The 17,227-nt window shown below is 42.7% G+C and overlaps 1 protein-coding gene across 1 annotated transcript in view; it reads left to right on the top strand.

Moving 5' to 3' along the window:
• ALOX5 (arachidonate 5-lipoxygenase) overlaps positions 1-17,227 on the top strand; it is a 48,839-nt gene that overhangs the window by 20,130 nt on the left and 11,482 nt on the right. The window contains exons 5-10 of the mRNA XM_006263694.4: positions 7,473-7,579; positions 9,553-9,725; positions 11,125-11,271; positions 11,356-11,559; positions 12,000-12,086; positions 13,673-13,851. Of these exons, the coding sequence (XP_006263756.1) occupies positions 7,473-7,579; positions 9,553-9,725; positions 11,125-11,271; positions 11,356-11,559; positions 12,000-12,086; positions 13,673-13,851 (897 nt within the window). The remainder of the gene's footprint in view (positions 1-7,472; positions 7,580-9,552; positions 9,726-11,124; positions 11,272-11,355; positions 11,560-11,999; positions 12,087-13,672; positions 13,852-17,227) is intronic.

Below are 17,227 nucleotides of genomic sequence, written 5' to 3'. Positions count from 1 at the left end.
AGTGGTCCTACATTATTCAAATACCAGGAGAAAATATGGTGAAAAAAATTAATATGTTTTTTTAATTTCAAAATGTGCATCATTCCAACTTTGGATCTGGAAGACAGAGTGACTGCTGGGCCCAGGCTATGCTGGTCATGCCATGTGGAACACCTAAATCATAGCAAAGGACTAGTATGAAGCAAGTGGATTGATGGAATTTCTAGCTAACTTATTAGTGCTCATATCAGCTGTTTCTTTCATGAAACATAGTCCTTTTGGTTTGCTCTGAAGAATCTATGGATCTTTTTAACAGCATGAATGGGGAGTGAGACAGATTGGGGATGATGGACATTGTTTGGGGTAAACCTGTCCTAGAGTCTAATTGGGGAAAGGATGCCACATCCCAGGCTCTGGTTGAAAATTCTTGATGGTGTAACAACCATGACTAATGGCAATTCACGCTTGGCCTTCACCACCAAAAAGGAGATAAAACTTCCATTGCATAATTTGTGGAAGAAAATTTCCATAGGTTTTTTGAGTGTCCATCCCATTCAGCCCTTCTAATCCCTCCCTGCCCTTTTTTTTCCCTTCTAGGAACTGCTTCTCATAATGGAAGCAGACTTTGCATTAAACAAGGGGTTTTAAAACAAATACATGCATCTATTATTATAAGTGAAGAAGCTGTATCCTAATAGCAGTGAGTCATTCTAGGGTGTTCATGAAGAAGGACACTATATTTTCCCAGCAGCTGTAGGCATGTGGATCCAGCTTCCCAACCCTAAGGAGCCCCATTTCAGAGCCTTTGGCGTTATAACACAAGCATCCACATGTGATAGCCAGTGGCGGTGTTTGCCACATGATATTTAAAGTCTTGCAAAAGATATGTGCAGAGCATTTGAATTGGGGGGGTGGGGGGTGTCAGTGACAATATTCACAGGATATTCACTTGATAGGAACCCAAAACTTATTTTAGCATTCTGGTGGACATTCTCAAGAAGTAATGTGTTATAACAGCTCTTCTGAAGAAAAGCAACTGGGTGGCAGGGCAGGGCTTCCTTCCTGGCATGAAGGGGTGAGGAACTACTCCAAAGCGCATGTGTTCTTGGGGCTCTTGGAAACGTTAAAAAATTAATTGAGACAAAAAATTTGTTCAGATTACAGCTGAGATAAATGTAGTGGCCTTCATTTATGTATTTACCAGTTATCTTATATTTTCATATAAGAAATAAACCACAATGTTTGAAGGCTAGGGTTTTACCTTTGGAATTAAATGGTGCCCAGAAGTAGAAACCCCATGGGGTCAGTGTTCCTGCTGGGTGTGGTGGTGATGATGAGCTCACAGAGTTGGAGATAGACTGTTAAGGTACAACTGGGAATAATGGGAGTGAACCTGAACCAAGTGGAGATGTACAAACTTGTGGAGAAGGGTTGTGATGTATTCCTCATTGCTTGGGACATTTAGAAGTGAACTCAAATGCAGGAGAATACAGTGGGAGGGTGCCTGCTTGAGTGGTAGTCAACCTGTTTTGCTAGGTGTGCCACAAGTTAAACCCCCCCCAACCCTTCCTGAGTGTTGCTCTGATGCTTGCCTCCAGAGCCAAGCTCGATAGAATTAGCTCCCTAGCACGCTGGAATGGAGGCAGGGGGGCATGAGCCTTGAGTCATACAAGGTGGAGTGGAGTAGGGTGGGAAGATGCTGCAAGAGGGAAAGTCACTGCCAATCCTTTCCTGGCCCTGTAACCAGCACACTTTTATATTGGGATGGAGGATCCCAAGCCCTTTTAATTTGTCAGTGGCCAGGGAGGGGTTAACCTGGCTCTTGGTAGTGACAGTTGACACTTCCTCCTGCTCCATTCTGCCTGGCCAGAGGCTCAAACCCTTCTGCCTCCGTTCCAGCATCTCCCTTTACTGGGTGTCTGGGGCTTGCATGTTGCACAGAAGCTGCCCATGCCACTTGTGGTATGTGTGCCCTGGGTTGGTCACTTTTGGCCTATACTGACAGTAATCTGTTTCCTTGAGCTCACTTTATTGGGATAAGGTTCATCTAGAGTGTTTGGAGAGCCCGAATCCTTACCCTAGACTTGCTGTTGCAGATGCCTAGAGTGTATGGCTATGCTGGGCCAATGGCATAGAAGTACAGATAGCATGCATTTTGCTGTCTCTACCTTGCTTTTCTTTCCGGTGTGTGGCAAGGTTCCTATGAAATGCCTGAATTGCTGAATGGAGAATGATTTCATTCTGAGTCTTTTACAGAATTGATAAAAGAGAAGGAAGCATTGTGGTTTCCTTTCTTCAGAGTTGACTTTTGAGCAGCTAGACATGCTTTCATGCATGACTCTCACTGTGCTAAAGCAACAGCTAGTCTGAGATCCAGTATATGTGGAGTTGAGTAGATCTTAAGTCTCTTGTTTGATTTGATTGAGGTAACAGTCACATAAGCACCATAGGCTCAGAAGGGGAATGGCCATGATGAGTTCAGTGTATCATGATTTGCTTGAATTCAGTCCCAGAGAATTGGTGAGCCCAAGCACCTGCTGGCAGTTCTCTCACACAAGGCTAGCTTGTCTGGCTTCTCATTACACAGATAAATCCCGAGCAGTAATTCAGAGCCAAGCAAGTGTTCATTGTTTTATTTGTATTTCTGCTTTCCCTCTTGCTTTTTCTTAAAACTTTTCCATCTGATGAACTTCTGGGGAAGCACCCCTTCCTATTATCTGGCACATTTTCCATTCTTGATGCTCAGAAAATGTTCTTCCCTATGATACTTCTTGGTCTCTGAAGACAATGATTAGATATCTTTCTGAGTGTACTAGCCTTACTCCATAGCACACTATACTACATTGCTATATACTACTTGCTGCTTCATCTGGGCTAGGTGCAGACCTTAAAAAAGCCAGAGGCAGAATCAGTGTGTGATTTATGTGGTTAAGTTAAGTTATGTGGTTTTCTGCACACGGTGTAGTTTATATTGGTAGTGAACAAAACACACATTCACCTTTTGGTGGGAGGTTGGCAAATCTTAGGCTGGGTTCCATCATTTTTAAACTATTTTTTATTCTGTGCGTTGAACTTCTGGTCTGTTACGGGTATAGACCAATTTCTGATTGCTTATACCAGTAAATGTGTAATGTCTGTACTTGTTCCTGAAGTTGCTACTGATCTTACAACAAATGAAGCATTTCATATCTGTCTGGCTTAGGGTCAGTTCTCCCTAGATTCACGAAGAATTCCCCTCTTGGTACCACCAAGCACCTTTTATTGTTGCCCCCATATTCTAGGGCCCTCTTGCAAAGGATTACTCACTGATACCCCTAGCTCTTTCCTGCAAGATTTTGCTTCATATGTTCCTGTTGACTTCTCAGCTCTTTCTTGACCACTACTTACCCCTTTCCTCTTAGTGTTATCTGCAAACATTAACTCAGCAAACCAGGAGTGCCCAGGCAAATCCCCTTTCTCATTTGAATCTATTCCAGTCTCTCTGGATTTTTAGTAATATTTGAGGTTTGCCTCTAAGCAGTGCTTTACTAACAGCTAGTCACACTCACGTGAGATGGGCAAGTATTATCCCCATAGAGGAGCATAGGTTGAGGTACAGGGAGGTGAATAACTTGACCCAGACTAGAGAAATTTCTGTCCACAGTGGAATTAGAACTCAGACAATTTTGACTCCAAGTCCGGACAGTCTCTTAGTCTTTATTCAGATTATTTAGTTTCTGAGTTTCCAGTTAAATGTAGTGGAATATCAAAGTATATTCAGCCACTTACTGAATATAGTGAAAAGCTCCAAAGTCCTGATTATCTCCCCATTCTGTCTCATCCTCATCCATAACACTATGTTTTCATATCCCACTTTTTATTTATCTGGTCATTAATGCAGTTTACCAGTCTGGCCCTGGTCTGGTTTGACCATTGACCTTCCTGTATATGTTATTGGATATTTCAGTAAAGCTCTCAGAGATTTCACCCCCAACATTATCCCGTCCTCTCTCCCATAGGCAGATCTAGGATTTTGAAAAGGGGGGTGAAGATGACGTGGCATATCACCACATAACACAACACACATTTTTTTTAATTTAAATAGAAACTAGAAGCTTTATTAATATGCTAGGGGGCTAGCAGTATATAAGGCAGTTTAAGATCAAAGCAAAAACATATATAAATATTGGAATGTGCACTAATTTGCTAGAGTATACAGTTCTAAAATTCACAACAAACTAGGCAAAAAAATAGCCAAAAGATATTGTATCATTAATCCTGTATTCATTACAGTTAAATGTGCATCTCTTATTCAGATTCATAAAACAAAATCTAGCCTTCCTGTGTGTTTTGAAAGTGTCTCCAACACTTCCCTGTCAGTGATGCTACACCTGAGTTAATAATACTACACCCAAGTTAAGATTTTTAGCTAGAGCTAAAAACTGTCTGCACTGCTGTGAAATGGTGGAGACATTAGCAGGAATGGCTAACATACAGCAAAATTGCAAAAGAAAAGATAGTTTGACTAGTAAAAGATCAACTACATTCTCCCTGGATTCATCCCTGTCTTACTCAGGGCTCAGATTTGTCTGGTGCTAGGTTTGGGGGTTATTCTCATAAGCATTTTAAAGTGGTATGTAGCAATCTAGGATTTCTCACACCAGATTAAGACTTGTGATCCACTGAGCCCAGTGTTCTTCTTCCAACCATTGCAAATGCCCGTTCTAGATGGAGGCAAAACAAAGTGCTAAATATTCCTATTACTCTAGCACCATCCTAGAACTTCTGGCCAGAGGCCCTTTGTGCTAGGTGTTTTATAAACTCCTGACAAAGGGCGTTTCTACACTGCCTCTGTGCCATACCTGGGACCACTACCAAGGGGCACAGCCTGCCCTCTCATTCCGGCCCTGCGTGTACCAGATCCCACAGATAAGGCAATGCAGCCCCATCAGAGAAGCCTTGAGCAAGCACCAATAAGCATGCTGGACACAGAGAGTGCAATAGTGTTGCATGCACCCAATAGTGTTGGGTGCATGCTCAGTACTACTCAAAAGAGGCTACCTGCCCACATTTTAAGGAGTTGAAGTGCCTGGAACTGGGCATGCTTCATGGAAACACTCCTACCCAGGGCACAGAGGCAGTGTAGATATACCTGGTAGGCCTGTGCGAAGTGGCTAGTATTTGCTTCGGATTCGGATGATTTGGGGGACAGTGATTTGATTCGGTGATTCGAATTACTGTCCCAATTCGATATGGCCAAATCTGATTCGGAGATTTGGTGGCTGCTGAATCTCTGAATCAGCCAGGCCTATCTTCTACCCGCTCCCCCAGCCTGGCAATGGCTGCCCCACCCACCCCTACTCCTGGCACTTTGGAAAAAAAAAAGCCCCAACTCAGCAGGTGCAGCTGGGGGAGGGGGTGATGCCCGCTGCCCCCCACTGCACCACGCTGCATGGGGGGGCTCTGCATGAATGCCCTGACCGCCCCCCCCGCCACTGTCCCAGGTCCTCCACGGCTGCACCGCCTGCTGCGGCTCCAGCCCTTTAAGGGGGGCGGGGAGGGGGAAAGCCCTAAACTCACCCTTCCTGCCAATGTGGGGAGGCGATCCCCACTGCCCCCAACTGCCCTGTGCTGTGTGTGGGGATCTTCCATGAGCCCTCCGACTGCCCATTGCCCCCCCCAGCCCTCCCATGGCTGCCCCACCTGCCATGACTCCAACCCTTTAACAACCCCCTCCAAAAAAACCTAGAAAACCCCCAGATTCACCAGTCCTGCTGGTGGGGGGGGGCGATCCCCACTGAACCCACTTCTCTGCACCATGTGGGGCACTGTGCATGAGCCCCCCAAAGCTCCGAGACTGCTGCAGGAGCAGTGGTTCGTTTTTTTGTTTTGTTTTGTTTTTTTTTAAGGGCTGGAGCTGAGGTGGGTGGGCAGACATGGTGGGGCTGGGGGAGCGAGGTAGGGGTTGGAGGGCTCATGACAGAGTCCCCCATCCAGCATGGGGCAGTGGGGGGCAGCAGAAATTGCCCCCCTCTGCTTGGCAGCACCCGGTAAGTTGGGCTTTTTTGTAAAGCACTGGGAGCTGGGGCAGTCAGGGCAGCCATGGGGGGGCTGGGGGAGTGGGCGGGGTTTGGAGCCTGTTAGGGGTTCCCCCATGGTCCCAGCCTCTCTCCCCCACTCCGACTTACCAGATCCAAGTCCGGCTGCAGCTCCATGCTGCAGCCACGAGGAACTGTCCAAATCATCGAAGCTCTTCGAATCTTTTCCGAAGATTCAGAGAGCTTTGAATCGATTTGGACCTTTTAAATGGTCCCCTGATTCGATCTGGAGACTGAATCAGGCCAAATCTCCTCCGACCTGAATCACCACCCGAAGCTTCCCACAGCCCTAATACCTGGAGACAGTCCCTGTATGGGGGTGCTCTTGGTCTGCAAGTGCAACAGGCAGGTGAAAGTGAGAAATGTGTGGTTTGGGAGGGGAAAGTAATAATACAGGAAAGAAATGGCTAGCAGAAAAATACATAATGATCTGCTGTGTGATCTGGGAGGGGGCAAGATCCATTTGGGCTCCTCCAATGATCACCCTGGGCCCAGACATGCAAAGTTTAGATGCTGTACGTACTTATGAAGAATGAGTGTGATTGTCATGTAAATGTAATTCCCCAGAAGACAGCTGGACACTACATAAAAATCTACTCCTACAATCAGCGTCCTGCTTGGGAGTCGCATCTGGGAAGTCAAGTACTGAATTTGCTTGAGTGAACTGCTTCTCAACCATAATAGGTTCCCTGCACCCAATGCCTCAAGGTCATTGCCAGAGCACTGCGGGGAACCTTGCATCGCTGACATGGAGATGAGTCTGGCCCAGGTTCTAAGACGAGAAGGCTGGCTTAACACAGAGGGATAAGACTTAGGGAACCTGATTCATGCCTTTGTTCTAATACAAGCTTCCAGTGTGACCTTAGACAGGTCACTTAACCTCCATTTGCCTCCATTTTCCTCCTGTAGAATGAGGCTAACAACACTCCCCATCTACTTTGGATGGTGAAAGGATATTTAAATGCATTAAGAGCTCTGCAGTCCTCTGATACTGTGGGAATGGGACCATATAACTATCTTGCATAAATTAAATCTTCTCTTCAAGAGGGTGTTTTTGTTAGTTCTACCAGTGCTCCCTCACGCTAGCAATGACTGGAGCCCCAAAATACTCCCAACACAAGTGTTTTTAATAGTAATTCCTAGTTCTTACAACATTTTTACCCCAAGGACATCTTGACAGAATGGAGCTTGGAAAGTTTGTGTAGGACTATCTAACGTGGTACTGGGGACAGAACTTGATCATCCATCCATACCCCTTCTGGTGCACTGTGCAAAGGTGCAATCTATTGTGTGGATAATCTCACACATTTTACCACAGGAAGTTTATTATTGGTGGGAGGGGGTGAAGTGTTTAGAGGAGCTGCTGAGAAAGCAAAATATGATTTCCTTTTTTTAGCACTTTGTTTTTTTCTACAGGATGGAGAATCTATATGTCAATCGTTTCATGCACATGTTCCAATCATCCTGGAGTGACTTTGCAGATTTTGAGAAGATCTTTGTCCGAATCAGCAATACAATCTCTGGTAGGTTTATCTGGTCACGTTTGCTTCATAGAATAACTAATCATTCATTCACCATCTAATTACTGGGTGGAGTGGAAATGGCTAGCCTTGAGCTCCTAAGCAATTCTGACCTACGTATGTAGAAATTACCCAGAAACTACTTGGTTTCCAAAAATAACTGAAAATTAGTTTCATTTACTACATCTACTCACAACCAATGTTTGTGGTTTCACAAATATAGTCATCTCTTTTTAAAAACTTCTCTCCCTTTTCTGCTGCGTGAGAAATCTACATAAGCTCAGGAACCTGCTCCAACCATAGAAGAGAAACAACCCTCATTAAATAGGGACTGTTTGATGTGATGCCTGTGATAACAGAGGAGTAAATTCAGTGAGCCAGGCAGGCCCATGTTCCAGTACAAAGTGATTCTATACAAAGAGCTGACAGAACCAATGCAGAACCCTTTTTTCTCTAATCCATTTTAATTAATTACAGCAAACTTAGCTGTTACTTGAAACAGTTGTATATAAAGGGTATTCAGAGAAACTGATGGTGTTCTTCTAATCTCCTTTATGTGCTAGATAAGACTTTTTAATAAATATCAGTTCCTTGAATCTATAACATTTTTAGTTGGACCTAGAGGGATTTAACAAGAATAGAAGTACCTCTTGATCTCTTAAGACTTGAAACAATGGCCCATGGGACATGCAGAGCTGTTAAAACTGATTACAATAATTTGATACATGTAATGAGAGTATTTCTTCAAAGTGCAATTAGATGAATTGCAGATGTAAGCCATTCTAACTTAACTGATAACATTTCTGTCCTGGTAAATAGGGCTCCATTTAATGCAGACAGTTGCAAATTCTTAACTTCAGACATCACTTCCAAATCAGTGTGACTATTCACCTGTTTACGCATCAGGGTTGGCAGAATTGCAGCTAATAAAAGATCAGTTCAGTTTACTTTTCCTTTTGCAATCCCATGGTTTCTGCCCAAGGATGAGCAATGTTGACACACTCAGCATAGACTTCAGGAACAGCTACCTTACCCATCGTGTACTTTGCAAATATAGTGCAAATATGAATTCACAGAAATCCCTAACCTTTTAATTGTGTTACAGTGTAATTATGGTCTGATGATAAAGTACTTTTCATTTAGCACTATATTTCCATATGCCTCTTGTCTTCCTGCTTTGAGATAGGGAAGAAAGCAGCAGCTTTCATTAAAAAAGTTCTGACCTGGCTGAAAATAGGAACTACTGGAAAGCAGGGTTTTTCTTTTTTTCTGCTATAAGGCATCTACTCGATTTTCACTGAGATTAAACGTATTGAAATGTGATAATGCATTTGCCTATTTCAGATGTCATAGACTGAAATGGCAAAGTGACATTATAAAATCAGCAACACAGTGTAATGGTGGGAAACACATAAAGCTACACAAATGAAACAGCGAAGTCAAAAAGTAACTAAATGTAATATTTTGTTAGTTGTGTTTATCTGATCTAAGTGTAAATCCAGAATCTCCACTAATGGATATTATTCGTTTTCACATTTAATTATCTCCTTAATACCTTAAACAATGCCACACAGAGCATGCAGAACTGTTAAAACTGCTTACAATGTTTTGCTGCATATAATGAGATTGCTTCCTCAAAGTACCTTATAAACCACCTTCATCCAAAAAGTTCCCTGAATCTTTGGCAGACTTTCTGTACCTAAAAATTGCTTCACCGCTCCTGAAATATTGGCTTCTCAGTGCAGGAATACAGTTGTTGTTTAATAATACATTTGCAACAACTTAGAAAGAAAGTTATGAACGTATTATCCATGTAAGAGAAAATTTTAAATCCCTACTGCACAAGGCTGTAAAAAAAAGAAAAGGATACTGAACCCCTCCCCCCCGCACATTCTGACTTTCTTATTCACTCATTGAGATGGCCGTGCACGCAAACTCCCATCCTATAGAGTGCTGTCATTTTGTTTCTTTTTCAGAATATGTGATGCAGCACTGGAAAGAAGACTTTATGTTTGGATACCAGTTCCTGAATGGTTGCAATCCTGTAATGATCAAGAAATGTACAGAGATACCCAAAAAGTTTCCAGTTACCACAGAAATGGTAGAATGTAGCCTGGAGAGAAACCTGACTCTGGAAGAGGAAATAAAGGTGCAGCCTTGAATGATTTTGGGCTTGTTCTTTCTCTTTTCATAGTCATAATGCTCCAATCATTGTACTATATCTAAGAGCATAGACAGATATGTAGATATCTGCTGTAATTTACGTCAGTTTATATTCCAGTGTAAATTATACTGACATCAGAAATGGATAAATATGCAGGTACCTGAGGGTAGCTCACAGGGTTGGCAGCTATGATGGCATCTCTTTGTAAGGCAAAAGGGTAGCAAGAAATAGTCATTTTAGCTGGCTCAGAGTGGATGGGTTTTCCCTTGATTCTTCAAGGGTAAATTCTCCCCCAGATTTGGTAAAGTTACCCTTTATCTTCAACTTTTTTTTTTATTTTTTTAACTAGAGTAAATGTTATGCCTGTTTTAGCCCTGAGCAGAACTTTGGTTACTTTTTCTCACATCATTTGTAAAGGTAACATTAACTTACTTGGATGGATTTTTTTTTCACTTAGCAGAAATTTCAGCATTTGTATTTTAGGTTGATCCGAATCCAACTTCTATTAGACAAATATCACTATTGCAAAAAAAAAAAAAAAAAAAAGAGCACTCTAAGGGCAAAGGATTGAGTGGGCCAGGTCAGCCAAACTCCATTCCTACTCTGTGGGGTTTTACTCCCCTTCACATTGCCAAATCAGCAGAGATGAGCCCTAGTGGCAAAGTATTGAAGGTGGATAGGCTCTAACTTTCACTCTTGAAGGAAGGTTGTCTCTGCTTGACCAATGGTATGACGTGAAGAAATTTGTGTCACAACATCATGATGGAAGTTCTTGAAAGGCTGGTAACTCTTTTGCTAAAACACTCAGTGGGCATATCTACATGAGATGCTAAATGCACAATAGTCAAATAATATTGCTCAGTAGCATGTCACAGCATAAAACAGTGCTAATATGCTACTGTGCAGTATTATTAGGCTACTGTGCAGTATCATCACTAAACAGGTGTGTGCTACTGTTCAGTAGCACCAGTTACTGTATATTGATTTAGTACTTGATTATACAAGCACCAAACTTAATGCGCAGTAACTATGATGCATTCATGAATGTGTAGAAGTGGCCAATATTAATTTCTGCAGATTCAAACCAGTTGCTTCTGCTTACATAGTCCATCTATATAAGGCACAATATAGCTAAGAGCTCATCTTCCAATTCACTATTGCAGGGCATAAACCAACTTCTAGCTGAGGAGGTTAGAAGAAACTTACCCTATCATGGACTATACTGGGGGTGAGGGGGTGGGATCTTGCACCTTCCTCTAAAATTGGAGACTGACAAAGTCTATATCCTGGACTAGATAGATCACTGGCTTGTTGTGTTCGTTTTCTGGTTTCCTTCCTTTCCACTCTGTGTCAAAACATGTTGCTTCCTTTTCACTTTCTGCAGCAAGGTAATGTTTTCATAGTGGACTATGAAGTGCTCAGTGGAATTGATGCCAATAAAACAGACCCATGCACAATACAGTACTTGACTGCACCCATCTGCTTGCTTTACAAAAACCTGGAGAATAAAATTGTCCCCATTGCAATCCAGGTAGGTTTGTTGCCTGAGCCTCTAAAGGGCCTCTGTATATTGTTGTGGGTAGTATATTAAAAAAGTATTTTTTAACCTTTTCAGCTCAGTCAGGCTTCAGGACCAGACAATCCCATATTCTTCCCTTCAGATTCTACATATGACTGGTTAATGGCCAAAATTTGGGTTCGCTCTTCTGATTTCCATGTGCATCAGACTGTGACTCATCTCCTGAGGACACACTTAGTTTGTGAAGTATTCAGCATAGCCATGTTCCGGCAACTGCCTTCTGTGCATCCCTTCTTCAAGGTAAGTTCTTGCTTTATCTTGCTGGGATCCTATGACCCCAGCTGACTTCCTGCCCTTTGGGCAGGGGGCTGGACTCGATGATCTTCCGAGGTCCCTTCCAGCCCTAATGTCTATGAAATCTATAAAGAAAGAACATGAACGTGGGCATTAGAGGGAATCTCTTTGGTTTAAGGGGAGCTGGCTTAGATGCTGTGAGCCAGTTTATACAGAGGTTTGCAGCTTTTAAGCCAGTTTTCTGTTTTCTGTGAGCACTCATGTTCTGAAGAACCAGGTGAAGACATACCAGTTCTATTGATAATACACTGGGTTGCATGGCAAGGTGTTGTGGTGTCAGGGTGACCACTTTTAGGTCTTTAAACTTCACACCCATTTGCCAATAGGTTAAGTTAGAGAAGGTGACTCCAACTGAACTCCTTTCTCATTGTTCTTCTGTTGCCCAGCTCCTGGTGCCCCATATGCGGTTCACCATAGCTATCAACACCAAAGCCAGGGAGCAGCTCATCTGTGAATGTGGTCTCTTTGACAAGGTGAGGCATATACATCTGTTTTGCATCTCCTCCTTGTTCTTCATATTACTCTGGGAATTTTGTGGGTCTTGCACTGTTTTGTTTTTTTCGTTTGTTCTGCCAAAGTATTCTAAGTACATGAAACTTATGTGTGCCTGCCCTATGCAGGCAGCATGAAGCCTTTCATCTCTAAGTCGCCAATTCAGAACTGGTGGAAACCAGTAGTAGCCAAATACCAAATATGCAATTAATTGCCTGGATTTTATGAAATGAGCATTCACAGTTTATATAATATACAAGTGCATTTGCGTATATCTTTACAATTGTCATGTATGTCCTTTTGTATATAGAGCCAACCATTTGATATATTGTATATTTACAAGGTTATAGGGTAACATTTTCCAAAGTGGCTGAATTACTTGGGAACCAACGTTCTACTTGTTTTAAGTCACTTGAAAAATTAATCTTAGGCTCCTAGGGTGTTGGGTATAGCCGTGTTGGTCTAAGGACATTGACAGACAAGATTCTTTGGGTAATTGTGATACCTGTTATTAGAAAAACTACATCTAAATTTATCTAATAAAAGACATCACATTTACCCAAAGAACCTTGTCTGCCTCTTAGGCTCCTAATCACTTGATCCCTTAGGACATTTTTCTTACAGTTCTTGTATGTCTGATGCATAATAACATTGCTTTGTTAATTATGTGCCCAAACATTACTTAAAAGAATGCTTTACTGGATTTTTGAAGTGTTATTTGCATTAGGATAGGATCGTGGCTGAGAAGCACAGTTTCTGATAACAAAAGGAAATAAGCCAAGTATCATTAGATACCCTCCTAAAAGGGGGTGATGAAAGCAAGATAAATTTCTGTGGGCCACCAATCCAATGCATAGACCTCGACCACTGCTTCCTTTGGTTGCAGTGAACGGAAGATCTACAGCTTTATGTTGATGAATGCTGGTTCTGTTGCTGTTATCAGCAAAGAGCCTTTCTACTGTGAGCTGTATTAATATCACATCTCACAAAGTAAACAGCTTGTCATGGACAAGCAGAAGCCTTACTACTTCTTTGTACAGAAGATTTGATACCATATTTCATAGGAAAAGAAATTCTAATCCACTTGCCTTGATCCCAATCCCAGTCCTGGGTAATTGCATGCTTCTTGTCTAAACCACTTCAGAATGTGATGCAGTATCCTTCTTCACCTCTATCCTAAACATTGTTGTAGCTTTACTATACACTGTTAAGCAGCTAACAAGTTCTACCTCAGAAGTGACTGTGTTAAACTCCTAAGAAGAGTTAGTGCTCTGGGATCCTTGTCATGATGCACATGTAACATACTATTAGGAGAATGCATAAATGGGGAACAATCAATCTAGGAAAAACAAGGTAATCCTTAAAATGGGGGTGTGAAGATCCAAAACCAGGTGCCCAGTGTCACTTGATTTGGTTATTTCAAAACTATTTGTGCAGAAATACTGGATTCTTTTAGAACAATGTGGGTGGTGGTCTGCTGGCATACCTTCAGCTGGGGATCTGGAAAGCCAGATTGTGAGATCATAGCAGCCTCCTTCATTTAATACTCCTGTTTTCCATATCTCAGGCGAATGCCACAGGAGGAGGTGGACACGTGCAAATGGTCCAGCGAGCAATGAAGGACCTTACCTACAATTCTCTCTGCTTCCCAGAGGCAATCAAAGCCAGAGGGATGGATAGCAAGGAGGATATTCCCTATTACTTTTACCGGGATGATGGCATCAAAGTGTGGGAAGCCATAAGGAGGTAGGAGAATGTATATGTTGGTGACTGAACTCTAACAAAGATCCACTTAAACCTCCTGGCCCAATGTGGTTAAGGCATACTGTTTCTTAGCCAATAGCACATAAAAAAATGGTGTGACTGGCATCACATCCAGCTGCCTTTGACTCCCCGTCCTAAAGGACCAGGTGCCCATTACTGCTGGGAACTGCATTTGGCACTAGGCCAGAGCAGGGCTTGAACTGTACCTTTGGAGCACTTGAGCAGTCACATGCTCTTCAGTAAGACCCAACAGGGTTAAATGTGGATGCAAATGGACCCTGTGAGAACTTAACAATTCTGTCAGCCATGCACAAGCCAGAACAGAACCGAGCTCCTGCTCCCAGAGATATTACCTCTGCAGAGCTTTTGGAAGTAAGACTATAAACCTTCTCCTCAGGAGAGAACTGTACTCAAAATCCAAAGGAAGTCTTGTGGAGCCTCTCTTCTAGTTTAAACAAATAATGTTTCAGTTCCATTGAATTAATCCATTCTTCATCAATCGGTGTGTACCCACAGGAGTTTACACTGGCTTAAAACTCAGTATACGCTGATGTGCTGCAAGCTGGAAAGGCCTGAGGTTTGTGAGGGAGACCAGTGATTCTGACCCTGGGCAGGACAGATTACTGAGTAAGAAGTGCCCCTCTTCAGGCAGTATTTTTGAAGGCTGAATCACATTCTCAGAACTGATGGATTCATCACATGGCTCTTCCCTTTGGCCGTGTGTAGACAAAATGAGTATTTTCCTAAGAGAGAGAGAGAGAGAGAGAGAGTGTGTGTGTGTGTGTGTGTGTGTTAATTAGTGCAGTAACTTTAAAAGCATATTGGTATCTCTGATCGCATGACCTTTTAAAAAGTGAATTCAGTAAAGGGCATGCCTTTGTATGTGAAAAATATCAGTGCTTATCAACAATACTTAGAAACTCTGTCATACTGCTATCTCCCATGCCGAGCTCTGGTTTTTGCTATCTCCCATGCTCAGCCATGGTTTCTTTCTGCATGTTTCCCAGAATTGCTGGAATTCACCTGAAAGAAAAGGAAGTCACGTCTTTCTTGTGGCTGTTTTTTTAAATGCACTCTCTCTGTTTCTGTTCTGTTCCTTTCCCTTCTCCCCCTTCCTGTGTTATCTTGTAGGCCTGTGTGAGTTGGCAGTGATCCGATCCAGCTTCAGATCCAGCCACTTTGAATGGCAGCGATCCAATCTGGAGCTCCAGAGGGGGTTTCCACCTTGATCCGGCCGAAGCAGCTCCGAAGCTTCGGAGCTGCCTCGGAGACCCGGCCATAGGGTATAATGGGAAATCAATGAAATATCTATAACGTTGTTGCTTTTTGTCTGATTTGGATGAAACATGCAGGGATGGTAGCCTCTATGGAGAGTATGAAACCTGACAGGTTTCAAGAAGATCGGTGCAACAGTGTGGGGGGAACTTTACCCCAAATTCTTGAAAGCCAAACTCATGTCACGGCTGTGTGTTACACCACAGGGGTTGAAAACTGCAGGGTTGGTGGCCCCTGGTGATGCCACAGAGCCTGCCAAGTTTCAAGAAGATCGGTGCAGGGGTTTTGGGGGAACTGTACCCCAAATTCTTGAAAGCAAAACTCCTGTCACATCTATGTGTTACACCACAGAGGGGTCAAAACTGCAGGGCTGGTAGCTCTTACTGAGGCCACAAGGCCTGCCAAGTTTCAAGGATATAAGTGCAGGGGTTTGGGGGAACTGCTCCTCAAGCTGTGGACAAGCAAAACTCGTGACATGGGTGACACTGCGCGTGTTAAGGCGCAGCGGGGTGACAGCTGCAGGGATGGTGGCCCCTGTTGAGGCCACGACGCCTGCCAGCTGTCGAGGAGATCGGTGCAGGGGTTCTGGGGCCCTGCGCCCCTAGCTGCTGACGGGCAAAACTCGTGCCATGGGTGCTTGTGGGACTGATTGTGTCTGTCTTGGGGCAGTTGATTGTATTCGTTCTTTCCTCTCCTTAGTCTGGTTTTGTAGGTGTTAATTGATGGCAATTAACTGGCTACATTAGCTAGGTCCTGTGTATTGAGCTGGTCCCTGAGTGAATCATGATTGATTGGTAACTGGTAACACAGTAGCTTATCAGCCAGGCCTGCAGTAGTGTCTCCCACGCCCCAAGAATTTGGGGTGCAGTTCCCTCAAACCCCTGCACTGCTCTTCTTGAAACTTGGCAAGCTTTGTGGCCTCAGCATAGGCTACCACCCCTGCAGTTTTCACCCCCCTACGTTGTAACTCCTAGACGTGATATGAGTTTTGCTTTCAGGAATTTGGGGTGCAGTTTCCCCCAAATCCCTCCATCAATCTTCTTGAAACTTTGTGGGCTTAACTCTCTTTGCAGAGTCTACTACCTCTGAACATTTCATCCAAATCGGACAAAAAAGAACAAAGTTATAGATATTTTATTGTTTCCCCATTATACCCTATGGCCGGATCTCCGAGTCGTTTCGACCCGGACGTGCTGCTTCGGACCCCAGAGCGTGGGAAGCTTCTCCGGATCTGAAGCTCTGCCTGAAGCCTCGCACAGCCCTATTATCTTGCCTTTTTGGATCTGATATCTTTATGAATACAGAGTAGCACTTGTATTGTACTCTGTATTATAAATTCAGGGTCAGGGTGGATTAATTTAAACCAAGTTGATTTTAAATAATGATTTAAACCAGCAAGCCCAATTTAAATAATAATTTTTTACCAATTTTCCCATTGCATTTTTGTTGTTGTTTTCTAAAGAAAAGGGTATTATCATCGGTTGATATAACAATTAAAATGTTGATTTACAACTAAATACAGCTTTTACAGTAGATTTTGGACATATGCTTCCTAGGTATGCAAACATATATAGCTTAACATATTTGGATTGTTAGACATCATTAATTTTAGTATGCTATAAAATGATTAAATATACATTTCTTATTTGATAGATGATTAACCTTTTGCTCATATTTGTATCAAGCTGCATTAAGGTGGCAACTTGAATTTAATTAAACAAAATAATCACTTCAAATTTATTAAACAAGACTAATATTTTTGAATACAGAAACTTTTTATCAGAACATGGTGAACATTTACAACTAACTAATGTAGTCAACACTAGCATTAACTCTTATACTATTACAAGTATGAACTGTGTGGTTAGCGAATGAAACCAATTATATCACGCTGGGGAAATTTTTCTAAAATTCTTGGGTTATTTGAGCTTAAGTTCCTACTTGCTTAATTTTCTTTAAAATGAGACCAGTCAATTTTTACCTATTTCATAGATTTCATAGACATTAGGGCTGGAAGGGACCTCGGAAGATCAAGTCCAGCCCCCTGCCTCAGGGACAGGAAGTCAGCTGGGGTGATAGGATC

Source organism: Alligator mississippiensis, chromosome 6, assembly GCF_030867095.1.
Source record: "Alligator mississippiensis isolate rAllMis1 chromosome 6, rAllMis1, whole genome shotgun sequence".
NCBI classification, from domain to species: domain Eukaryota; kingdom Metazoa; phylum Chordata; order Crocodylia; family Alligatoridae; genus Alligator; species Alligator mississippiensis.
The sequence above is the reverse complement of the archived record's forward strand: the minus strand, read 5'-3'. Positions and strand labels throughout refer to the sequence as shown.